Source organism: Ambystoma mexicanum, chromosome 6q (genome assembly GCF_040938575.1).
Source record: "Ambystoma mexicanum isolate Mex_15411 chromosome 6q, UKY_AmexF1_1, whole genome shotgun sequence".
NCBI lineage: Eukaryota > Metazoa > Chordata > Amphibia > Caudata > Ambystomatidae > Ambystoma > Ambystoma mexicanum.
Genome location: NC_090937.1, coordinates 487,408,637 through 487,434,135, shown reverse-complemented (window position 1 = coordinate 487,434,135; position 25,499 = coordinate 487,408,637). Strand labels below are relative to the sequence as shown.

Here is a 25,499-nt window from a genome sequence, read left to right as displayed (position 1 = left end):
TTTGCTAAGTGGTTAATGGAATGATTGGTAGTGAGGGGTGTGTGGCCGTGGGGCGCAAGTCATTGATAAAGAAGAAGGGCAGGAATAGGGTGGGGGGAATGTCATCTGAGTTTGGCAGTTACTCTCCATACTGGGGCGCAGTGGGAGCTGGGTTGGCAGATGCTGTGTCTAAGGCTGCTGAAGGCTGTTCTTATATTTGGGAGTAAGGAGCGCCCTTAACAGTGTGGGTGCCGAGGCAGTAATACGAGTAAACAAAGGGGATAAGTGTGAGACTAGGCACAGTAGTATTCTACGGGGTGAAGCCTAGCTACAACAGTGTGACAGTGATCATAATTATAAATGAACGGTACAATGAGCTGTACTAGGTTTGTTTTTTTGGCTAAAAACTGTTAGGAGCAGTTTAAACAACACAGTCAGTGGGTTTTACAGGCACAACTGCATAAAAGTCATTGCAGTATAAGTGATCATATTGATAACACAAATAATCAGGATGCGAGATCCTCACAAAAATCCACAGTTTTTAGACATATTTATTTCCATCTTAAAAACGGTTGTCTTCAATTTTTATACAAACTCTCGCTAAGCACGAGAGCAATAACGGACACATTTTAATAAAAACAAAGGGAAATGCAGTTGTGCACCCTCATCGGGATGTGAAAGATGAGTACCCCAGTTACAAGCACATGTGAGTATACAACGTAGGTGATATAGGTAACTCAGATCAGTGCTGCACGTGGTTGTTTTTCAACCCGGATGTGGTTTTTCAAACAGAAACAGTGTACACAACACGAAATTCGAAACATGTGTGGCCAAGTTTAGACAGATAACTGTTGATCTAAAAGTGCAGAAATTCAGGAAAGATCTTGCACAATACGCCGAGGAAAAAACGTACCCGTATCTAAAAGCAACATACTGTAGCGATCTTCAACAACAACAAAAGACCAACTATAACAGACGGAACCGCATAGTCAATTTTTCTGGCAGCTCTGGATTATCTAGCGGAGGCCCACCCAGCCCCCCCAGTGGGAACAATTCCGCAGGACCAGCCCCCCAACACCCTTTTCTTCAATGGGGAGGCCAACGGGGCAGACCAAGGAGGCGACCACAGCAGTCGGGCCAGTACATGCGGACACGCCAGTGGTACTCCAATCAACCATGACTACCATCCCGATCTTCAATCTTTCATCCAGAATCTTGAGCAACCCAGAACATACCTACTACAGAGAGGTTTGTCGTTTGTCCCCGCAACTAAAGCAGACATTTTCAAGACTGAAGCAGAACTCAAGAAATTCTTTCGCACCTTAAGATTGAAATACTTCTTCGAAATATACTTACCTGAGAAAAGAGAATCGGAAAACAGCATCTCACAGGACCGAGACACACCACGCGAGAACACCAGTGGTCTAAAACCAAAATCAATTTTCATGCCGCCTGCCCATACCATCCCGGGTGAATTCGACACCTTCGAAAAGATAGTAACGCGAACCGTGACCACCAGCCTCATACGCAAAAACTTCTACCAAGAAAATCTGAGTAAAGAAGAACGAGCAGCACTTAACACACTGAACATGGACAGATCTATCACGATCAAGCCAGCTGACAAAGGCAGCGGAATTGTCATCATGAATACTACAGAATATAACGACGAATGCCTGCTATTGCTAGCAGACACCAACTCCTACAAAAAAATCCTTGGAGATCCGACAAAAAGACTACAAGATGAGATTAACAGTTTAACCAAGCACACAGAAGACCAAGGATGGATATGCGAGGACAAACACAGGTTCCTTAAGAAAACGCACCCTAGGATACCGGCATTTTATATCCTCCCCAAGATCCACAAGCACGCCACCAAACCACCAGGGCGGCCGATCGTGTCCGCCTGTGACTCCCTTCTGGAACCTCTGTCCCTTTACACAGACCACTTCTTAAAACCATTTGTGGGCCAAATGAAATCTTACATTAAGGATAGCACGGAAACTATCAAAATTCTTCAAACAGCGGATTTAACGCCCAACTCCATCCTGGCTACTATGGATGTCGAGGCCTTATACACCTCCATTCCACAAAGCGAAGGACTAACAGCACTCGCCAAATGCCTTAACAAAAGAACAGACGTTACTTCGACTCCGACCAACTTCATCCTTGAGTGTTTCCGCTTGGCTATGTCAGAAAACTTCTTCCTGCTTGAACACCAAATATATCAGCAAGTCAAAGGCGTGAGTATGGGCGCTACATTCGCACCAGATGTGGCCAATCTATATATGGCCCAATACGAAAATGACCACATATATAACGAAAACAACCCGTTCAAAGATCACATCAAAATCTGGCGGCGGTACATCGACGATGTCCTTTTGATTTGGGAAGGAAACAAAGAAACTTTGACAGCTTTTCACCAGTGGCTCAACCAAAGAAACACACATCAATTTCACCATTGACTGGGATTTCCATGCCATTAATTTCCTGGACCTACACATCTACCGCTCTGGAAACCAACTCAAAACCGAACTCTTCCGCAAACCCACGGACAGGAACAGCCTACTACATTTCACGAGTTACCATCCTCAGGGGCTTAAATACAACCTGCCCTATGGACAATTCCTTCAGATACGCAGAAACTGCACTCAGAGGGATAAATTCGAACAACATGCCGCACAGCTACAAACACGACTTATGGAGAGAGGATACCCCAAGAAGTCCATAAAATCTGCTAAGAAAAGAGCCGCCAACACGGACCACACAATTTGCCTCACCCCCAAGATTAAAGATCCAACAGATAGAACTGTTTGTGTGACCACATTTAGCCCTGTAAGCAATCTCGTTAAGGCCACCATCAACAAACACTGGCATCTCATCAAGAACGAAGGGAGCCTCTCCAAAAAACCGCTGTTCGCCTTCAAGAAGAACAAAAACCTCAGAGATACCTTGGTGCACACCTTTCTTGAACCAGCCAGAATAGAATCCACCCTATGGAACCTACCACCGGTCTTTGGACATTACAGCTGTGGCCACTGCGTAGCTTGCAGATACACCAAGACCAGCAAAACCTTCAGCCACAAAGACTTCAAATGGACAATGAGGAGCCACACGAACTGCGAGAGCAAATATGTCATTTATGTCATCAGCTGCCCATGTGATTTGATATACATTGGCAAAACAATAAGGCCCGTAAAACAAAGGATCAATGAACACAGATCCTGTCTCAAAAACTCAGTCCCAGACAAACCTCTGGTTGAGCATTTTTCCAAAAAAGGACACACACATGAACAGTTCACATGGACCGTCCTCCAGCAACTAACACCGCAGAAACGAGGAGGAGACATTAACCTCGCTCTTACCAGATTGGAGCAGAAATGGGTCCACAAACTCGACACTGTTAAGAATGGACTCAACATTACAGTGGAATGGAAACACTTCTGGGACTAGTCATTTAGCATCATACCCCCACGTGGGACTTTAGCCTACCCCAACACCTAGGCCACTTGTTAATAATGGGTCCTAGTTTTGGTTACACACACAATACACGAATGGCTCACACACGTTGCCAGCCAGAACCTGTGATATTGCACTGTTTGATGTTATTGTATCTACAAATTATGTACGTGCAGACACATGTGGTGATATCACACATGTACAATTGTGTTTTGCTTCCTCGCAGATGAACATATGCATGGACATGCACAGATAAAACTTGTATTCAGCGCTTGTGACATCACTGTTGTCCCATTACATGTTTCACATGAGCTCCTTGCCCATGCACTTCAGGACATCACCTGTCCCATCCCACACTGCATGAATACACCCATTGCACGGGATGACTCCAGTTGAGTGACAGCATTTAGTAGCCTATCAGAGGAGGTTCACGACACCCTCACCAGTACTACGCAGACCAGCACTGGGATTGGCCCAGTATACGGGGGGCGTGTCTAAACCCCCCAGTTATATCTGCTGATTCACGGCAGGCAGCCATTTCCACTGACACCGTGCACCCAGCAAGAACTCAAATATCGTGAATCAGGTAAGCCAGGCCCTTTTACAAGAACGCTGCACTATTTGACACATCTTGTCTCGCCACCATAGTGCTCTGACAGGGACATACTTTTATGTCTCCCTCTCCCCAGATATATGGCTAATTATAAGCCCAGCGCCGTTTAAATCCGGTCTCCCCGGCACGGCCGATCTACAGCAGACCTAGGACTACATGCAGGTCTCTTGACAGTTTTACCGCCTTGCTCCGGTCGGACAGTAAGCTGTGTTTTCCAATACACCACTGGTGTATTTTTCTAGCACCAATGAGCTGTTATTTATTAACCCCTAATTCATTATGCACGTTATGAGATCGTCATAGTTCTCCTCCCTCCCATAGATCTTACCTACGGACAGACTCTTCAACTAGTCTCTCCTGATGAAGGCCGCCACAACTACTAGCTTCAACCCAGCGATTATGGCCGAAACACAACTGTGTCGATCACTTATGGCACACAACTGTGAAAATACCCTTTTGTTGTATGTTTCGAATTTCGTGTTATGTACACTGTTTCTGTTTGAAAAACTACACCCGGGTTGAAAAACAACCACGGGCAGCACTGATCGGAGTTACCTATATCACCTACGTTGTATACTCACATGTGCTTGTAACTGGGGTACTCATCTTTCACATCCCGAGTGAGGGTGCACAACTGCATTTCCCTTTGTTTGTATTAAAATCTGTCCGTTATTGCTCTTGTGCTTAGCGAGAGTTTGTATAAAAAGTGAAGACAACGGTTTTTAAGATGGAAATAAATATGTCTAAAAAACGTGGATTTTTGTGAGGATCTCGTATCCCGATTATTTGTGTTATCAATATATGTACCCACCTGGGCATATCAGGACTTTGCCAGGCGCCCTTTATTTTCTTACCTAGTATAAGTGATCATACATGAGCAGTACCATGAAAGGTACAATGTGCTATAGTAGGTTATCCTTTTGGCTAAAAACAGCTAAAAAACAGTTTAAGCAACACAGTCAGTAAGTTGAACAGGCACAGCTGCAGGAAATCGATGAAGTATATAGACGGCAGAGCAGGTCCACAATTGTGGTAATACAGTGAATTAGGAACAGGAATTTGGTTCCAAAAAACAAATGGCTGCATGGATTAGCAGCGTGAGGCTAGTGGTCAGGAGGGCAAACAGTCGTTGCATGTGGCTGCTTTACTTGAAGAGCCACTGCTTTCAGCCCAATTGAGGGTGCCATGCTCTGAAGGCGTCTGGTTACGTTATCCCAGCAAACGTTAGGTGCAGCACATTTTACTGCAGCTTTTTAAGGTGGCAGTATCAACACCGGCAAAGTAAGATGTGTTAGGGTCGCCGTGTAGACTAAGTGTTTAGGTCGTGTACCACAGAAAAAGTGAGTAACGCCAACACTGTGGCGGTGAGGCTAGATTAGTTGGCAACTAAGCAAACAGCTGTGGCAAGTAGGTACTCACAATTTAGAGATGGTGCATTCAGGACCAGGTCGAGCGCTTGGACGGTCATCGGAGAAATAGGGCAGAGTAACTGGCCATGGCATCTACAGCCCGGACAGGCACAGACAAGCCCCTTAAGATGCAGCCCTTGCGATGTAGGCCGCATGCCGGTTGAGGACCCCACTGCAGAGAGAACACAAAGGCTTCTCACTAGGTCGCTGTTAGCACGGTGGCCATTACCAAAATAGCCGTTAGGCTTGCAGGAAGTATAGGAACAGGAATAAAACAGCAATTCTGGCGATCCCTTGCTGAAATGCTGGCTGCTGTTTAGTCGAGGCGATGCCACTCGTAGAATGAATAAAGTGAGGCATTTTACACCTAAAAAGCACTATAGCAGAGGGGCAGGCACGCCTACCGAATCTCACCCGGGGGATAGAGGGTGCACTCCTGGGGTTCGCTTCACATAAATTGAGGTGCGGGTCCTGGTGAGAGAGGGCTCCATCCCCCTTGCGTCGATGCCGTGTGGCAGGGCCTGGGTGTCCCAAAAATGGAGGACACTCAGAGCCACTGCAAAGTCAGCATGTAGCTGCCACCAGCCCATACCCTGCTCTGTGGGAAACACACAGGTGCCCAGAAACACACATAAGGGGTACAAGGGTGTACCCCAACACATGGGTGCCATAAAGGTATCCCATGGCTGTTGTTCACTAAAGGAAAAATGAAGAGCTGCACTGCCAGAGGTCCAGGCTGGACCTCAGAACCAGAAACCATACAGAAAACACCCACAGAGCAGTGGTAGGACGAGGACTAGGAGGCCCTGTCCCTCCAAAAGGCATTTCCACCATCATAATTGTAATCAGATTATCCAGGTGCAGTTTTGCCCACTTTATAGTGTGTCTGGCAGGCCCAACTATGGACAAGGTTACATTGGAGTTCTCAACCGTCTCTATCCCAAATCCAAGGAAAGTGCTGTCCAAGTGTCAGTGGGTAATGGTCACTTTCGGTATGTGGGATTAATGCAAATTCCCTGATTAGTGGCCATGCTTCTACATTCACAAGTACATAATCAATTAGACTTGTACAAGAGCCCCCGTCAAAGGTTATCTTGGCAGGGGTGGCACTGCAAATCTAACATTACATGCGCTCAAGATAGATGTCATGATCAAACTAGCCACCTCCTCTCCATACCTATATTTCCTCTTGGGAATGAGGGCATTCAATTATGCAATGCCGCAGACTTTATCCTCATCCTCCAGAATTCCAGTCATGATATCCAACAGTTCGAATTGTACGTTTAAATTGCCCATGATAAGAATTCTTAAAACAGTACTGTGATTTATTCTCCAGATTTCCACCCTTTCATAGAGCTGCTTGACAAGCCCAATTCCCCCTCCCACTGTCTGCCGATTGTATATATTCAAGAGTAGAGCCTCTTATTCCTCAGACTACAAGGATGAGTCATGTGGCATGTTAATCTAGGGAAGAAACCATGCTGGAAGAAATGTACATTACACTTATGATGACTGAACAATAGAAATCAGTACAATTACACATAGCTTTGGTGTTATCAGCAATGTTTACCAGAGCCCCAAGCAATACTGGTCCTGAAGAGATTGGAAGCACAGTTTATGAGTCTGAGCAAAGCAAGTGGGCATGTTAGCACTTGGCAGAATCTGGGTGCATGTGTAAGGCCAAAGGAATTAGGAAAAAATAATTAAATTGGGAGAAGGTGCACTTTCAACATGACCACAAAGCATCCATTACTCTGCAGTCATGTTGATGGGGCAACTCACCCCAAATGGATGCACAGTGGCCTGCGTACAGATGTAATGTTTTTATTTCTGCGGCAATGATCGCTGAGGAAATGCAGTGGTAGAGGGCGCTTGCCGAAAAAGATAGCAACGGGAAGTGGTGGAGCGGAGCTAAGGAGTGGGGACATCAGATGAAGGGCGCGAAAGGGAGCAGCAGAAACCACCAAGGCTCAGATTCCTTAGAGCTATAAAGATCGAAGTCGATACCAGCAATTATTACCTTGATGCCAAGGAGCCTGATTGACTCAATATTTTTCTGATACATTCTGGGTGACGATACAGCCCTCTGGGTCACTGGTCTGATATAGACTATAGACTATTAATTCCCTAAAGTTCTATCATAGATTTTGAATCTTAAGGCTGAGTCACTACATAGTACCTTTTCTTCCAGGAAAGATGCAGTTTGTATCGCTGCAGACTTCTCTTGAATACATAAAGAATATGCTGCAATTTGTTTCTGTAACTCATCCACAAGTTGTTTCTGTTGCTCAAATTCTCCTTTAGTTATCTTGAGTCCTTCTTCGGCTTCTGTTGACTGAAAATGAGATTCAAATAGATTAAAGTGAACATAAAAGTAAACTTATATGCTTGTTTGAATCACACAAAAAATAAAATTAACCAAAAACAATCAATCAATATATTTTTACCATTGTCAATTAATGTCAACAACTGTGAAATTATTAATATGAAGCAGCATTTGCGAGTAGCACAAGTTCAGAGGTAAACACTGTAGATTACTTTATGGCAATGACTGACCCGTAGTAGGTTCTTTTGAACATCCTTTTTGAGTAGCTCTATCTCAACTCTCAGGGTGTCCTCTATTTCCTCTAGCTCAGATTTCTCTCGAGTTAAATCAGTTTGATACGCCAGGGAATCCTGCAGCTTCAGGGTCAATGCACAATTTTCTCGTTCTACAATTTCCAAAGCAGACTGGCTGGCTTTCAATTCCTCTTCAAGTTGTTTCATCTCAGACATCAAACTTTGCTCTTGTTGTCGTTTCTCATTGGCTATCTGGTCTTTTTCATTCACCTTGCACTGCAGCTCTTCCATTAAAATTGAAACCTGAACACAAAAATACAAAATTCGCACAAAACAGTCATGTAATGAACTGCCAAAAAATATACAGACGGCAGACAATGAAAAAATACGTCTTGGGGTAGCTAAATGACATTATGACCTGTATGCAAGCAAAAAAAATAAACGCAAAAGAAGAAGGGATATACCTTTGGGTACCATTTGTACAGAAGCATAGGGGTCTCCCTCTGCAGATTCTTTACCCGAGGAAAGGTCTGGCTACCAGGCTAAACCTCAGAAACGTTTATTAACGCATGTGTGGCAATTGGAGGAGTAATTCACATCACAACGCAGAGTGAATGTGTTTTGCGGAAACACAATGGATTCAATGGCCTCACCCACCCAAGCCAAAGAGTTTCCTGCATACGTCAGGCCATAGGACTAATGGACATTTTGTGGCAACTGAAAGGACATGGGCAGGCGATCAATCTGCTGAGAAAGCAAAGCATCCATCAGAATCAACTTTAACCTAAGGAATGGAAACATGTTCTTCTAATTGGTATCATCTCCTCGTAGATTCCTTATTAAAAGATTTCTCCACTAGTATATTACAATTGAGGAAGGAGGGGCCTAGGATGCACCAAAAATAAATAAAATGGGAAAAAAAAAGAAAAAAAAAAGGAAGTGTTGCACCAGAAAGCCCCCAGAGTGTCCGTTCTTGCATCAATGTCCAGGTAATACAGCTTTGCAAATGAATGCAGAGATGATCACGTTGCTGCCCTTCAGGTTTCCTGGATTAGTACCCCCTCAAAAAAAGCAGTCGTAGTTACACAGCCCTTTGTTTAACACACCAATATCCCCTTCCGAGATGTCTTCTGCATGGACTGTAAGCCTAATCTGATGCACATGAGAATTCATCTGGAGATGGTTTGCAAGGTCACAGTCACTCCCATGGACAATTCACTAAATACAACAAACAGCAGTTTAACACATCCTGTACATTTATATTATTTAAAAGGCTCGAGAGCAATGTACACATTGTTGGTAGGCCGCGTTTGGGCTGGCATCTTTTAACAGTTATGTATTACTGTGAGTAGCCGTCTGTGCATCCGTTGAGATTAGTACTTAGTCAGGTGTTGTTGGAAAAGCCACATTGAGAGATTTGCAAAATTGAAGAATTGTGGGGGCATTCTGAACCGAAACGGGTATCAAATTCCAGAGGGTAGTTGCATGACAAGAGAAGGATTGTTTAGGAGTCCTCTCTTTGCAGACGAGTTTTGATTGATGGTCGATTTGCTGCGTGAGGAGCCAGTGCCACCATATATGTAGAGCTTAGCTGCCAAGTTAGCTGGTGTGCTACTTGCGACTGTTTTGTAGATGATGTATGCAGTCTTGAACAGTATCTTGGCCAGCAAAGGAAGCCAATGTAGTTTGCGTAGGATGGGGTGATTCGGTTAAATGCCCACACACCCATAATAAGCTGCATCCTTTACTCGTCAGATCTAAACAGGTAATGGCAGAGCGCCCTCTTAAGCTCCGGTCTGTAATATCTCTACGCCTTATCAAATGAATATGGCTGCAAAAAGAAAGCTAGATGGGGAATTGACTGGGTGATGCCACTTGAAGAATACATGAGGCCTTTCCCTGAATCACCTTGTTCCCTGCAAAAACTGTACAAGACCTGACAGCTGTAATTTGCCTAGCCAATGTTATGGCCACCAAGAAAAGCTTTTGGGCAAGCTACTTGAAATTGCAGCTATTCATCAGCTCAAGTGATAGTTATCAGCTGAGCCAGAATATGACCAGGGAACGGCAGGCATTCAAAAGCAAAGTAGCTGAGAGCCTCACCGGGTCAAGCAGATGTAATCGCTCCTTTACCTCGGAAAAGGGCGATGGAGGGGAAAAAAAAACACAGGAAGAGACCTCTTTTCAGAGAATTGGAAATCTAACACCACCTTAACAAAGAATGGCATCCTCACTGTCAACGTGACTGTTAGGAAAGATTTCCCTTAGGTGCAATTTTCCCTCCATTTGTGAACTCCCCAAACTTTTTGCTGTTTGGCTTACCTAATCTGGCTTTTTGTAGTGGAGCATAGCCTTCAGCTGCACTTCGCAAGGCAATCGCTCATTTGTTATGGGGAAACAGACACTTACTTCAGGCTGTCAGTACTGGGAAACTGTTTCCCTTAGTTTTCGACTATACTGCTATTTCTTGGTAACGTTTTATCTATGTGCCAAGTACTTTACAGTACTGTGCATAGGGGTCCTTTTGTTTTATGGCCCTAGCCACCCGCTCAGGATTTTTTGGTGTTTGTACAAGTGTGCCTAAGACAAACTGGTGGCAGTGGTTTACTTTTAAAGTATTTTACTCTGTTTTTATGGACCATACCGCATTTACAGTGTTTAGCCCAAAACTGTGGCGCCATTGGAAAAGGGGTCCAGCCATATGCAAATCAGTCAGGTACTGCCACCAATGGTAGCAGCCCAGCCCGAACTTCTAGGCCAAGTCCACTCTGCATGGAAACACAAGCAACCCCAGACATGTTTCGGCCTTGATGGGCCATTTTAGTGAGGTGCAGCTGGATTCCCTACGGCACAGCGAGCAAGGGACCCACGTTTGCGCATAGAAGATAACGAGGACATAAACTCAGATGTTGACAATTCTGCCCATTTAAAGACTAACATGTGGTATCAACACAAAGGAGGTGGGGAGTCCCCATTCCCAATGGAGCGTCCATGCAATCGCAAGTTAGTCGCCGGATGAGCTACCTGCAAATTGCCTCACTGCTCTCCCATGCATGGCGGCATTGCATTGCAGGGGTGGTGCCCAAGCCCTAGGCTCTTGAGTACAAATGGTCCATATCGCAAAAGTGTGATGGTAAAAAAAACCTTTCATGTGGCAATGTCTTACTGCGCTCCCTGAAGCAAGGCTGTGCCCAAGCCCTGGGCGAACAAGTTACTTTCTTACCTGGTAACGTTCCTTCGATGGGATGTTCCTCAGACGTATTCCACATCTATGACAGTAATCACCACAGCTGCGCTGCCTCTGAACATGTTTTCAGCGTAGCCGTCCTGCGTCGATACGCTGTCCTCGAGGGTCTCCGTCGAGGGTCGACGTCACCAGATGTTATAACTAGGACGCACATCGCCCGTAGCCTCTGTTGTAGTTTTTTCCCCAGAACGTGTGGCACCAATCCCCTGCCAGTATGACTGCAGAAAGCCTTGTGGAAAAGTAAGCTGCAATCGCATAAGAAATTCTGTAGAGGGGCAGGCTGGGAGGGTGCAATGTGGAATACGTCTTTTGTGGAAGGGTGGGAGTGTGCGATGTGGAAAAGGTAAGTCTTTTAGTTATGACTTATGTCTAATAATAATTCTTGCAATGTCTCATTCAATCCCCATAGGTACGAAGAAGTAAATCGGAGCCGAGGAGGGTCCGGGAAGTCCCTAGAGACAGATGGAGTTTCAACAGTGACAGGCAGTTGGTCTTTATAAAGGAAACTCTAGTCTCTTGTATGGTGCGGCCAAGCGTTTGTTACTTCACATGCTTTCTAACCTGTTGTGTTCTTTATTTCCTCGCAGGTGCAGGCCGACAGTGAAGAATGGCATCCGGATGCTCGAAGATACTGCAGAGAAAATGGAGAGAAGAGGAGCTCTGGGTAACTGGGCGCCCGTATTAGTTAAGATGAAGACTCCGGCCGTGATGGAATGCAGGTAAGATGCGCGCACAGCAATGTAGCGGCTGGCAGCAGGTAAGGAGTGCCCTCAGAGATGTCTTCAGGAATGGAGCTGCAGGAATCCAGTGATGCACAGAAAGCACAGCGGAGAGCGTTACGCTGCTGAAAACAGAATAACGCGAAGCGAAGGCACGTGGATGGGTTGGCCTTATACAGGCTGGCTCTGGCCCCTCCCTTTAGCCCCACCTACTGACTCCACCTAGCCTTTCCCTGGGACTCTGGCACATGCCTTCCAATGCTATTCTACGGCCACACCCGGCCCAGCTGCACATGCCCTTGGCACAGAGTGTGCAAGGCACACTTTTACATGAGCCAGGCGCCAGAGGCGCCAAGACTGGGTCCAATTGGACCCTGGGGATGAGGAAGGACTGGCCCCTTGTCCAGTGGCCATGATTGCACTCCCCTGCAAGGTCCCTCTCACGGGCGATCCTCTCCCTGGTCCAGGCTTGGTGTGATTGTTACGATGAAACCGCCTGATTAGTCGAGGCGCATGGACAAATTCCACAGGCTCCCAAGTGCGATCTTGAGGTCATAAGCTTCCCAGTCGATTAAGTAGTACAGTTTTGACCATACCATTTTAGAATCTAAGATGTCCTTAACCTCGTACTTGGGTTCTCCTTCGATAATTTCAGGTTCAGGTGTTTTTTTTATCCTAGTCTCAGGCTTCACAGGCTTTAAGAGGGAAAATACTGGATGAATTTGCATATTGTCAGGTAGATCTAGGTTTACCGCGCCTGGGTGCTTTGATGGGATAGGGCCCAAGATACCTGGGGCGGAAGACCCGAGGCCCTTTTAGTGTTATATTTCTGGCAGCCAACCATACTTTATCTCCGATTTCGTAATGTGGGGCTTCTCTTCTATGCCTGTCAGCAAATGTCTGTTGTTGTTTTTTGGCTTTAGTTAAGCTCTTGGTTGTTTCCTTGAGGGTTTGGGTAATAGTGTTATGTAGGGAGGTGATTGCCAGCATTTCTAGCTCATCAAGTGGGTCAAAGGAAGATGTCCGAGGGTGCCGACCATTCATGATATAGAATGGGGTCTGTCCCATGCTAGTGTTGATAGAGTTATTGTAAGCAAATTCAGTTAACCAAAGAACATCCTTCCAGGATCCTTCAGTCTGCTGCAGCATGCATTTTAGGTATTGCTCCAGCGGCTGATTAGTCCTTTCAGTTTGACCATCGGTCTGGGGGTGGGGACTGGTAGAGAGGCGAAGATCAATTTGCGCTATTTTGCAACAACTGCTCTAGAACGCTGAGAGTAATTGTGTCCCCCGATCAGAGATCAGTACTGAAGGGAAGCCATGTAATTTGACTACTTGCTCTAGGAATACGGTGGCCAGGGTTCCAGCAGTAGGAAGTCCTTTTAGTGGAATAAAGTGTGCCATTTTAGAGAATAAATCCACCACCACTAAAATTGTGTTGAAGCCGTCACAGGGAGGCAAGTCTACAATGAAGTCCATGGATAATGTATGCCAAGGGACAGGTGATATGCTTAGGGGATGTAATAATCCTGCGGGGCTGGACTTTTGGGATTTCTGCTGTGCGCAAACTCTGCATGTCGCAATAAATTGGGCCACATCCTTTCTCCAAGTTGGCCACCAATAATTCTTCCTGATCTTGGCCCGTGTTTTAGTAATCCTGGGGTGTTCCTCCACTAATGATTTGTGGTAGTTGGCTATAATCTTGTCTTGAGTTTCTTTATCCTCAATGTATAGTCTCCCCTGAAAATAGGGTAAGTTGTCCGTGACGGAGTACAGTTCTCCCTTATTCAACCATTCTTGTTGGGCGGTTTGATCCATTTGAGATTGGAGGTTGATCTTTAATTCTTCCCAACAGGCGGTTACTGCGATCTGGTTCTGAATTCGTTCCTCTGGAATAATGGGTACTGGTTCTGATGGTATAAATGCGTCTTTGTTATCGCCCATTCGTGACAGAACGTCAGCTTTTCCATTCTGCACTCCTGGTCGGGACGTGATTATGAAATCATACTCCATGAAGAAGAGAGCCCAGCGAAACTGACGAGAAGATTGGGCCTAGGCGGTCTTTAAATACTGCAAATTGCGATGGTCCCCGATAACGGTGACAGTATACCTAGCCCCCAGGAGGTAGTGTCTCTGGTTTTTAAGGGCTCCTTTGATCGCCAACAGTTCTTTGTCGGTTATGGCATAGTTCTTTTCTGGTGCTGTAAACTTGCGGGACCAAAATGCTATAGGATGTAACTGTCCGGTGTCTGGGTCTCTCTGTGATAACACCGCCCCCATGACCACGCTGGATCGTCGGACTCAAACACTAAGGTAGGTCGGGTCGAGGATGTCGGAGAACAGGGGCTGAAGTGAAAGCGGATTTCAATTCCTGGACTGCCTTTTCAGCGTTGGTGGGTCCAAGAAAACTGGTTATTCTTTCTTAGCAAAGAGGTGATAGGGTGGACGATTTGAGAAAATCCCGGGACGAATCGCCGGTAGAAATTGGCAAACCCGAGTACACTCTGCACTCCTTTGGTTGATGTCGGGGATGGCCATTGAAGAATAGCTTCCACTTTACGAGTGTCCATGTGTACCCCTCGTGGGGTAAGCATAAAGCCCAAGAACTCGACTTCCGTAACGTAGAAAAAACATTTTTCCAGTTTGGCAAATAATCGGTTCTTAGAGTTTTTCCAAAACGGTGCTTACATGGCCCACGTGCTCCTCCTTGGATGCCGAACAGATGAGGATATCTTCGATATAAACAAGGACACAAATGTCCAGCAGTTCTATTTGAGCATTCTTTACTTGGTCGAGTAGTTCAGGAATGAGTGGCAGAGGATACCTATTTTTCACGGTAATCTGGTTTAATGCCCTATAATCTGTAGAGGTCCTGAGGTCCCCTTCCTTCTTTGGTATGAAGAAGAAGCTGAGGAGGCTGGAGACTTGGATTGGCGGATGAACCCATTAGCTAGGTGATCGAGATACGTTCGTAGATGCTGATTTTCTTGCTCAGTCAGAGCATAGATTCTGCTGCAGGGAAATTGTGCTCCAGGGACCAGATCGATTTGGCAATCCTAAGTTCTGTGTGGTGGCAGGGTGTTGGCTTGTTCCTTTTGGAACACGTCTGCAAAGTCTTGATATTTGGAAGGCAATGAACCCAACATTCCCAGGATGGGCTTCTCCTTGTGTTGTAGTTCCCCCACATCCTTAAGGTAGCAGCTCTTGGCACATTCTCGGGGAAAGTTCAGCTTTCTTGTGCGCCAGTCGATCCTTGGGTTATGGGTTTCAAGCCATCACATTCCTAGGACCATTTGGAACTGGGGGCCCCTGTGAGATCAAACAAAATGCTTTCCCGATGACCATCCTGACATGTCAGCATTACCTCATTGGGGTGTTGAGTTACTGGCCCAGAAGACAGCTGCGAGCCATCCACGGCAGTGACGTTTTCCGAGTGTGGTTTTTGCTGAAGTGATAGGCCTATCCGTGCAGCCAACTCCTGATCGATGTAATTTCCCACCGCACAACTATCAATGTAGGCTTCTAGAGCATGTACTCTTGATGAGTGTTGGTGATGGGCTATTAATGCCGGAATGACCAGGTGTGAGGTCGTTACAACGGCGTCCGAGTTTTCAGGCTTCTGTTCCTTGCCTTCGTTGTCATTGTCCATGGCACCTACCACCTTCTTGGGGGGTTTAGTAGAGCAATCTCGTAAGAAATGTCCAGCATTTCCGCAATATAAACAAAGCCGTTGTTCCCTCCTTTGTTCTCTTTCAGCCTTAGAAATGGGAGCTCGTAATCCCACTAATTGCATAGGATCAGGGTTTTCATGATCCCGGGCCTGAATATACCGAGGCCTTATGTAGACTGATCTACATCATCAAAAACGACACCTGCTTGGGTGTGCGCTTAAAAATGGCCAGCGCCGCCAGATAGCTCTTGACAGTGGCAACCTAGAGACCATGTCTTGCTAGCTGTAAAAGGAATGATAAAACCTTTGAAGTGTCACAAAAAAGGGTCCACATTATTGGCTCTGCATCGGCTGCAAACTTTTCGTCCAATGGCAGCGATACAGACCCTTTATTGCTGGCCTACTGGCCGAAAGCAATACCTCCATTACGTCTTCTGGAAGGTCCCAATCCTTTCAGAAGCCAGATGTGCAGGTTGAGTGTCTATGTTCGGGTGAAGGACAAGGCTTCTCTTGAGATTGTTCCAATCTCTGAAGAAGACGCCATGGAGGACAGATGACCATGTCCAGAAGGTCTGGGTACCACATTCTTCTGGCCACCAAGATCATGGCTTCTCTGTACCTCTTCAACCTCCTGATCACTTAAGGAATAACGGGAATCAATGGGAATGCATATAGACATTGGGACTCCCAATCCACTACGAATGCATCCGCCAATGCTCTCTTTGTGGGAAATTTCCCTGGAGCAGAAAGGTTCACATTTCCTGTTCAAACTGGATGTGAACAAGTCCACCTGGGGGTTTCCCCAAAGGGGGAAGATCTCTCGGAGGACTTCCTGGCACAGCTCCCATTCGTGAGAGAGTGAGCCTGCCCGCTAAGGGCATCCGGCGCTGTGTTCTACTTCCAGGCTAGGTGAATCGCTGACAAGGTGATGCTCAAAACCAGGGCTGCATCGCTTCTCTGCCCAGGGGGAGTGTCCCTATACTGCCTCTCTTGTTGACATAATACATGTGTTGTCTGTATGGCGGCAAGAAGTCGATCAGCGCCAGCCTGATTGCGACCAGTTTATGTGTCCACTCACCATCCGCTCGTTCAGTGGAACACCCCAACCTTTCAGCAATGCATCCGTTACCACAGTCACTTTCGGCCATGGTTGCCAAAATAGTTCTCAAGCCATCACCTTCTCCCTGCGAGTCCACCACAGAAGGACTATGAGACTTTGCTCGATAATTAAATCAAGTACGTCATGATAACTGTGGCCACTGAGATCTGAGGGCCCACTGGAGAAATCTTCTTGTCAACCGGGTTTCAGCACCAGGAAAATGCAGGATGCCATGAGGCTAAGCAACCGTAGGAAGTCCAGGGCTAGTAGATATTAGGTGTTTTGAAATCTGGCGATCATCTGTTGGATGGGCCGAGCCCTGGCCTCGGAAGCAGGAAGGGGAGGTGGGAAGGGGCTGAGGGGGCAGGGTGTTAGTGGGAGGCTTGCCAAAGGGACAATATAGAACCGCTCAAATTAATTTGAGCATTTGGGAAGGTTTCACTTGAGACATATTGAAATTGAGGGAGAAGTACAATCTGTGGAGGAGGTGTCATGTGTGATCTAGTTGGGTCCAATGCTTGACCTGGGGAACGCGCCCTGTTAAATCAATCGTCCTGTTTAGGAAAAACCTGAATTCCAAACTATGAGTTCAGGTGCTACTACCACCAACAGGTGGGTGAAAACCCTTGGACGGCGGCGAGCCCAAAAGGTAAAACCCGGAATTGAAAATGGCCATTGCCTATGGCAAACTCAAGATACTTTGTGCTTTGGATGATTTAGCACATGAAAGTAAGCATCCTAGATGTTGAGTTACACCAATCCTGAATTTCTAGGTCTTGAAGGATCTGCGAAAGTGTTACCATCTAGAACTCTCTTTCCTAAGGAACTTGTTCAAGCGTCTCAGCTCCAAGATGGGTCGCAGACCCCCCCCCCACCACTTCCGTTTTTGGGACCAGACAAAGGGAGCTTCACCCCTTTTCTATCCTCTACCTGAACCAGCTCTATGGCACCCTTCTTCAGAAGAGAAACAACATCTTTCTGTAGAAGTGGGTCTGGAACAGAGGGGGTCTGAAAGGAAGGAGCAGTCTGGTGGGTCCTTACAAAAGGGAGGCAGTATCCCAGAGATTACCTGCCGTGAACATTCGACTGTGGTAATATTGCACCATTCTGCTAAATGGTCTAACAGGCACCCCCCTAAAGGAGTGAAATGGCAGAAAGATAGATGTTTTTCAGCTGGAGCTCCACTGGAGGGTACCGAGGCGGGCGTGGATTGTGAAAACTCCCCCCTCACCCCCCTCCCTCCGGAGGATCTGGAAAACCTTCTTTGACCAGGAGGGATAGTAGATTCCTTTCCCTTTTGGCCAAAGTTAAATAGCGAAAGGTTTGCTTTTCCAGTGGGATGACTTCTAAAGAATATCATCAGCTTTTGGAACAAACAAATGGGACCCATTAACTGGCATTTTTTTGTAGTTTCCACAGCACATCTTGTGCAAAGCCTGATTTTCTTCCCCAAGCAAACATTGTAGTTACAGAAATCGCAGCCATAGCCCTTCCGACACAATAAGCTGTGTCAATGCCCGACTGCAGGGCTTGACAAATCTCTTTGCCATCCTGTATAATGTTCAGAAAGCCAACCCTCATTTCCCCTTCTGGGAAATGCTCTGCTGCCTTAGATATGACAGACAAGAATGTATGAGTGTACTTGGCAAGTGCACACGAGACATTGAAAGCCTTCAAGGCCATGCTGCCAGAGGAGCATAAGGCTCAGTCTGAGGAAGGTTTACCTCTGGGGAGTTATGAAGTCCACTGGCATCTTTTAACTTGGATGCTAGATCAGCCATCGTTGTCTTACTCATTTTGAAACTTTTTAGGGAATCATGGTGGTCCTAGAAGCTCAAACCCAAAGGGGAACTGGGCATCTTCATCATCGTAAAGAGCCCATATGTTCCCTTCTGGACTTCAGGACAAAGCACAAAGTTGAGGGTTCCTCAAGAGTCAACGCCAAAGGGCCTCTCAGAGTCAGTGCAGAGGGAGCTTCAAAGAAGGCGGCAGCTGACTAGGATGTCAGTGGCATCAAGAGCTCTTGAATTCGGGCCGAGGCCTTAACCGCTCTTAGGCACACAAGGAAGACTATGCTCTGAGACACTATGGACTTTTCGGACACGGTGGGTTTGACAGTCTTTTTACTAAAGAGGAGGAAAAGGGCAGACCCGCTTTCTCGAAGACCTGCAAAAATGTTTTGCAGATTTATTCACACTTTTCTGCTGAAGCAGTTTTCGAAGAAAAGCATATCTGTCGTGTGATTAATTTTTGGACGATTGCCTTCTTCTATTCTTCGGCTATTATTTATATATCGGGAGTTACTCCTTGAGCGGGATCTCTTCCAGTGTTTTAATGACCATTTCTTCTCCTTCCGTGGAGATTTTCCCATCGTGGAGCCTTCGCCAGATCTATGCTTCGACTGTGTCATACTGCCAACTTTAAAGTCAAGCATGTGAGTGGCAGTTTCAATGCTCTCTCTTTTAAGGCTTTAGGCATATTGTTCTAGCATGAGCCACAATCAGCCATGACATGGTTAGTACCAAAGCACCCAGATTCTGTGCGAGTTGGCCAGGGACATTTTGATGTTGAAATCATGACATTTTTTTTAACCCAGAGAATTATGGAGTCCATGATTTCGAAAAAAGAATTCAAAGGGGTGCCAGAAAAATAAATGTCTCCGAGACGTTAAAAGGTGTTCCAGAGAAGCGTGCTCAGCATGAGTAAAAAAGTAATTAAGGTCACAGCGCGCCATGCAAGATTTTTAGATCAATGTCACGCCTGGACCCCGAGGCTGTCCGCAAATAGGTTCCTAGATGTCAAACCACACAGCACCCACTGCTGCAAGAAAAGGTTTACGAGACCTGCTAATGGCAGGAAAGAATATCCAAGATGACAAATCCTTGGGAGGACACAATCCATTAAAATTCAGTACAAAAATACAAACGTCAAATCACAGGTATTATTGAATACACATTTCAAAAAGACAAAGCTTGAGTTTAAAAGCCAAAAACTGTTGTGGTTGGCAATCCACTATGATGAAACACAGCTGCTGGACCAAAACGAAAAAGAAAAACAGCAAATATATCACAAGCTGATACTCTACCGGATACTTACAATAGGCCCACTTACTACATGTTTGCCAGTACCTTTTGGTCTAAAGAGTCAGTTGCTTGGATCGTAGATGATTGTTCCTCAATACAGACCGACAACTCTGCAACTTTACTTCTCAATCCTGAAACCAACTCTTTCTGAAATTTCAGATCCTCCAGTGTCTGCCTAAGTTCATCTTGAGTTTCTATGGACTAAAACACAATAAACATGCTATGGATTGCAAGTTCAAAATCTACCAATAGCGACAAATAGTAATATGAAACAAACACAGGAAAAGGATTTTATTAGTACACATTAAATGGTAACTATTCATTTCCATTTAACAAAAATTACAGATCTTAATTTAATTGTTACTTCATTTTTCGATGTTGCTTTTTTCAAAATGTTGGTTTAATTTAGTCGTTTGCAGAGATCCATTTCACCTAGCCCTGGAAGCTTTGTTGAGCATAGAGACTCAAAGGCCACTAAATAGGCAGGATTTGCATTGTGGATGCTGAATTTCGATTGTCCATGTTACACAAGCACGCACACTCAAGTGAAAGAATGACACATGTAAATTAAAGAGAAAGTAGGAATGGCAGTGAGCCGAGTTAAACCAGGGAATAGCACAATGATTAATGAGCAAGTTAATTAAATTTGGTAATGTTCTGATGAACCCGTTCTCCCCCCACCACAGAAACTGCCACAATAAACTGCTATTTTGCAATTTGAAATAAAGTTGGAAACTAGAGGTTGTTGAGGACTCTGGAATATCATACGCATTGGAAAGAACATTACTGTGGGTCAGTGACTTGTTATTTAAATGGATACCTTGTTCCCACAGATTCCTCAGGCATCTTCTAAAAATCTGACAGGGCAGCCAATCGTGTGCTGTACCAACTTTGATTTAAAACTGGTTTTGCAATAGACAACAGAAATGCTAATACTCCGAAGAGGAGAAACATCCACAGGTCTGTGTCCTTTTGATGGCACCAAATTGAAAACCTCTACCATCAGAAATGTAAGCAGACTTTGAAAATGGACTTTCAGCTGAATAGAGGACATCTGCTCCCCCTCCCCCCCAACACCTTATATGATGAATCATAATTGAAATATCTCATTCATCGGAAAGCTGGGTATAAATGTTTAGCTGCCTGAAACTTGGGTGAAGGACTGTGCTGCAAGCCTACGACAGAAGGTCCCCCAACCAAGTGGAACACAGAATAACATCTAGAAAACACAAGAGAAGTTCTCCTGGCTGCACAATAAGCATTACTGTGACATGGCATCAACATAACCTTCTCAGGAGCACAGGGATAAAAGTAATGCTCCAAATCACCAGCTTAACTCCTAGGGAGTTACTCCAGGGAAAGAATAAGTGACTTACCTCTTAGTAATGTTCTTTCTGTTAGGGGTTCCTCCAACAGATTCCTCATCTTTGATATTCATCTCCCAGCCCAGCTGCTCTTTGAAAATATTTCTGCCGCCAAGAGGTACAGCGCGGCTCTGCTGACACTGGGGCCAGTATGTACAGATGTGCTGTGCCTCGTAACCTTAGTTGTACCCGTTTTCCTCTAGCACTGTGACTCTGAGGGACCACAGAAGAAGCAAGGTGTACTAGCTATTGTCAAGAGGGGCAGGTAAGAGGGCGATGAGGAATCCGTGGGAGGAACGTCCATCAAATAGAACAATGAGAGGCAAGCAATTTGCTCTTCCAATGGACCCCTTCTTCCCATGGATTCCTTGTCTTGGATAGGCTCCCAAATCAGTACACAGGGCTGGAGGAAGGGCAGCAAGGACACCACCTAAACCAGAACATTCTGATGACTACTCTGCCAAATTGAGCATCCTTACCAGACATAGAATCCAAGCAGTAGTGATTTGTAAAGGTGTGCAAAGAAGCCGACGTCTTGGCCTGGCATATGTCAAAAAATGGGACTCCACATTGCGGTGAAGAGGTGGCAGCCATCCCACTGAAAGAATAAATCCAGCAGATCTTTACCAACCATTCCAAGATGCTCCACTTCAACAGGGTCTGTTTGGCTACAGCCCTGCCAGCACAGGCAACAGCATATACAATGTAAATCTGGTAATCTTTCCTGGCAGAGGAACCTTTCCATCGGTTGGACCCGGTGGGGGCCCACCGTTTCTACGTCTCTCGGACAAGAGAGGCCAATAAATGACTTGCCTCTGTAATGTAATTTCTGATGGATGTTCCTCCCACGGATTCCTCCTCTAGGATATCCCTATCCCAGTGCAGCTGTACTCAGGAAACATTTCTGCGGCCAGGGGTGCAGCGCGGCTCCATCCGATGCCTCTACGTGCCCCGTGCCAGATATGATGTCAGGGCCAGTGTATAAAACACTTGTGTACAGGCACGTTATGAATGACAGGTCTGTTCCACCTGTTTCCCCTGAAATTCTCAAGGAGAGGGACTCTAGAACCGTGCAGATGACCCTGTGAATCAGAGGAGTAGGTGGGAGCACATACGCATTCAGGCCGTGCCACGGGATCTGCAATGCGTCCCAGATCCCCTGCCTTGCCCTAGATAGGAAGCAAACTGAAGGCACCTCCTGATGTTCATGGTGGCGAATAAGTCTACCCGAGGGTGACCCCACTTGTCGAAGATCCCCCTCAAGACAGTTTCATTCTTTTGATGGACCGCATCCGGATTCTCCACTTCCTGAGCCTCCCCTTGGTGGTAGCTGGATCAAGGCTTCTATATAGGCCCCGGCCTCACCAGGATTTTCAAAGAAGTGTGCACAACCTCCATGCTGTAAACAGAGAATGGATGTGAACAGCATTGCATGCTGCACTTGACGTTCGCACAACAGATGCTTAACTGGATCGTAGGATCTTCTCGCTGCTTGGATACCATACAAAAAGTCAGGGTATATGGAAAGTCTGCTTGATCCAAAGTGTAGCGCTCTCTGGCTAACAGCAAAATTCAATCTCTATAGTTGAGTAATCTAGCAATTATTGTGTGTGGCAGTGCACCAGATTTCAGGGACAGGATCAACGCATGGTGGGTCCTCTCCACCAAGAAGTGTGTATAGATTTGGTTTTCTCCCCCATCAGAGATTTCAACAGGTCCTCAACAATCTTTTCCATTGGACCCCTGGTTGCTTTTTCTGGCCCACCAATTATGCGTATATGTTTTAGTCTCGACCTGGATTCAATGTCCTCACACTTCAGATGGACTATCGCCAATGCCTTCTGCACCTTCACCAACATGCTATTGTGTCTTTTCACCTTGTCATCCAGGTTCAACATTTGTGCCCTTGTCCAGAATGTCTGTACGGTCACACTCTTCTATTTCCTTTTTGGAGGGCGCAGCCTAAGGCATCAGCCACATCTGCCATCATCTTTCTGTATTCAATATGGAGGCTAGTCTATTTAGCTCTGGCTGAAACTCCTCAGGCGGCAGAGGGAGACCCATAGGCACAAACCGAAATGGAACCGGGTCATCATCTTCGTTGAAGAGGCCTTCGAATGAAGACATGAAATTCCTCTTCGACTTCGGAACAAACCTAGGAGTCTAGGGGTCTTCGACTATCGCCACCCAACAGTCCTTCGAGTAAGACACCGACGGAGCATCAAACATGCCAGCTGACAAAGACGTTGGTGGCGTTGACCATTCTCGAATCCTTGGCGAGGATTTCACCACTCCTGGACTTTCTTTCACACGAGGAAGTTGGAACCGAGTCATTACAGCCTTTTCCAGCGCGGGGGTGCAGTAGTCTTCTTCCTGGAGAAAGAGAGAGCAGGCAGAGGGAAAGCATACCTGTTTCTCCGGTGGCGAGTCAGTGGACAAGCAAGTCCTCCTCCTCCTATTCTTATTCTAAGACTATGAATAATGGAAGTCACTCCTTGAGTTGGATCTCTTCCGGTGCTTCTTCGACCGTTCCTTTTCCCACTCTGGTAATTTCTCAGCCGCCAAGCCTTTGCCTTCGTCCGGTTTACGTTTCAACGCCATAGAACTGTACGACTTTGAAGTCAAATGACCCAAGGACAAATTGGAGGCGCTCTCTCCTGTAGGGCTTTTGATGTCAAGTTTTGCAATCTGCCACAACACGATCAGCACCAAGGCACCACAGACAAATTCTGTGTGGGTTGGTTAATGACATTTTAGCGCTATAGTCATGGCACTTTATAAAACTCAAAGGTTTAAGAACAGAGGTCATGGGGTGCTGTGCTGTTTGTACAGATGTTGCATCCGACCCCAAAGCAGATGATTTGAAGACCCTCAATGCCGGGCCACACGGCACCCCCTGCTGGGGGAAACATTTGAGAGTTCTGCAAGGCAGGAGACTATATCGGAGAGGAGAAATCCATGGGAGGACACAAACCATTAAAAAGGGAGGTATTTGGCTGCAACCTTGTGCTATATGCCTAAACATACATTCTCGAGTGTAACCACCTACTTCTGCATAACAAGCGTTTCTATCAAACCAGCACAGGGTTAAACAACCATCACTAAGGGAATCAGGTTGTCTTCCTTTGCACAAGACTCCATAATATTTAAGGACATGGATCTTTTTACACTGCAAGGTACCATCTGCCCTAGCTATCACGGTTAAATTAAATCATCAGAAGAAACAAGCAAAAAAAAAAAAAGAAAATTCAGGTCAAGGATGGTATCCAACGCACTGAAGATTTTGAGGCACACATCCAGATTCTCAAGATTAGAGGTCAAGGATGTGCTCCTTCACATTGCTCAAGACATACTCACAGAATCCATGAACGTTCTCAAAAGAGGCCAGTGTCTCCTTCACAGAGGCAACTTTGAATTTCAGTGCATCAGGTTCCACCAACAGAGAAAGAGCTGTCCAAGTTATGCAGTGTGTCACTGGTAGCATAGGTTAGGCAAAAGAATAGGAAACAACATGGAATACAATGGAGTAGGATGAAGCAAAGGCGGAAACGTGGCCAAAAGATTCACCTTAACAGTAGCATTGGGGCTTTGACTTTGAATCATTGTCCATAAAAGTGAGTGTCAAGAGTAGAGCAGGAGGGTCTATAGCTCAAATACTTGAAGCATGCCACTGGGAAAGGCATGTTTTTACCTTTCCTCTCTTCCACTGGCAATGGGCTCCACATCGTGGGTGCACTGCACAGACTCCATGTTTGGAATCCAGTGGTGCTGCTTCCTCAAAGCAGAGACTAGGCCATGTGCTTTCAAGAGTATGACACACTCCTACATATTGAGACCACCCTAACAAGGAATGAATTTTAGGGTCACCCACTTATTTTAAATAAAGGCCTGGCCATTTGACCACAAGCCATCCCAATGTGGACCTTTGGGAGCAGCAGTGCTTACATTGTTTGCATGCAGCCTCAAGTACTCACTTCTCCGCGGCCTCACCAGAAGTGCTGCAAGGTTGCCTTATTGCAGCATTAGTATTCTACAGGCATATCGTAACGATACGTGGGGAAAGTAATACAACACATGCCGCTGAACAGGAATCCTGAGCTGTACAGTGACTGCTAACACAAATAATATATTTGAAAATGCCAGTATTCTCTCCTGCAGTAACTGTTCCTTGGTATGTGCCCAGACTAGTTTGTCAGAGTCAAAGCCCAAACACCAGATTTCTCTGCCCCAGTTATGTGCATCGCATTCACCTTGAACACAGTCCACATTCTGTCACTCCTGACAGTCCCTTTGGCAATCCC

At 45.9% G+C, this 25,499-nt stretch overlaps 1 protein-coding gene across 5 annotated transcripts in view; it reads right to left on the bottom strand.

Moving 5' to 3' along the window:
- Positions 1-25,499, bottom strand: part of CENPE (centromere protein E) — a 2,471,681-nt gene that overhangs the window by 550,395 nt on the left and 1,895,787 nt on the right. For all 5 annotated transcript variants that reach the window (XM_069630970.1, XM_069630968.1, XM_069630972.1 and 2 more), the window contains 3 exons: positions 19,880-20,035; positions 8,014-8,319; positions 7,637-7,792 (listed from right to left, as the gene is read on the bottom strand). In XM_069630970.1, coding sequence (XP_069487071.1) covers positions 7,637-7,792; positions 8,014-8,319; positions 19,880-20,035 — 618 coding nt within the window. The remainder of the gene's footprint in view (positions 1-7,636; positions 7,793-8,013; positions 8,320-19,879; positions 20,036-25,499) is intronic.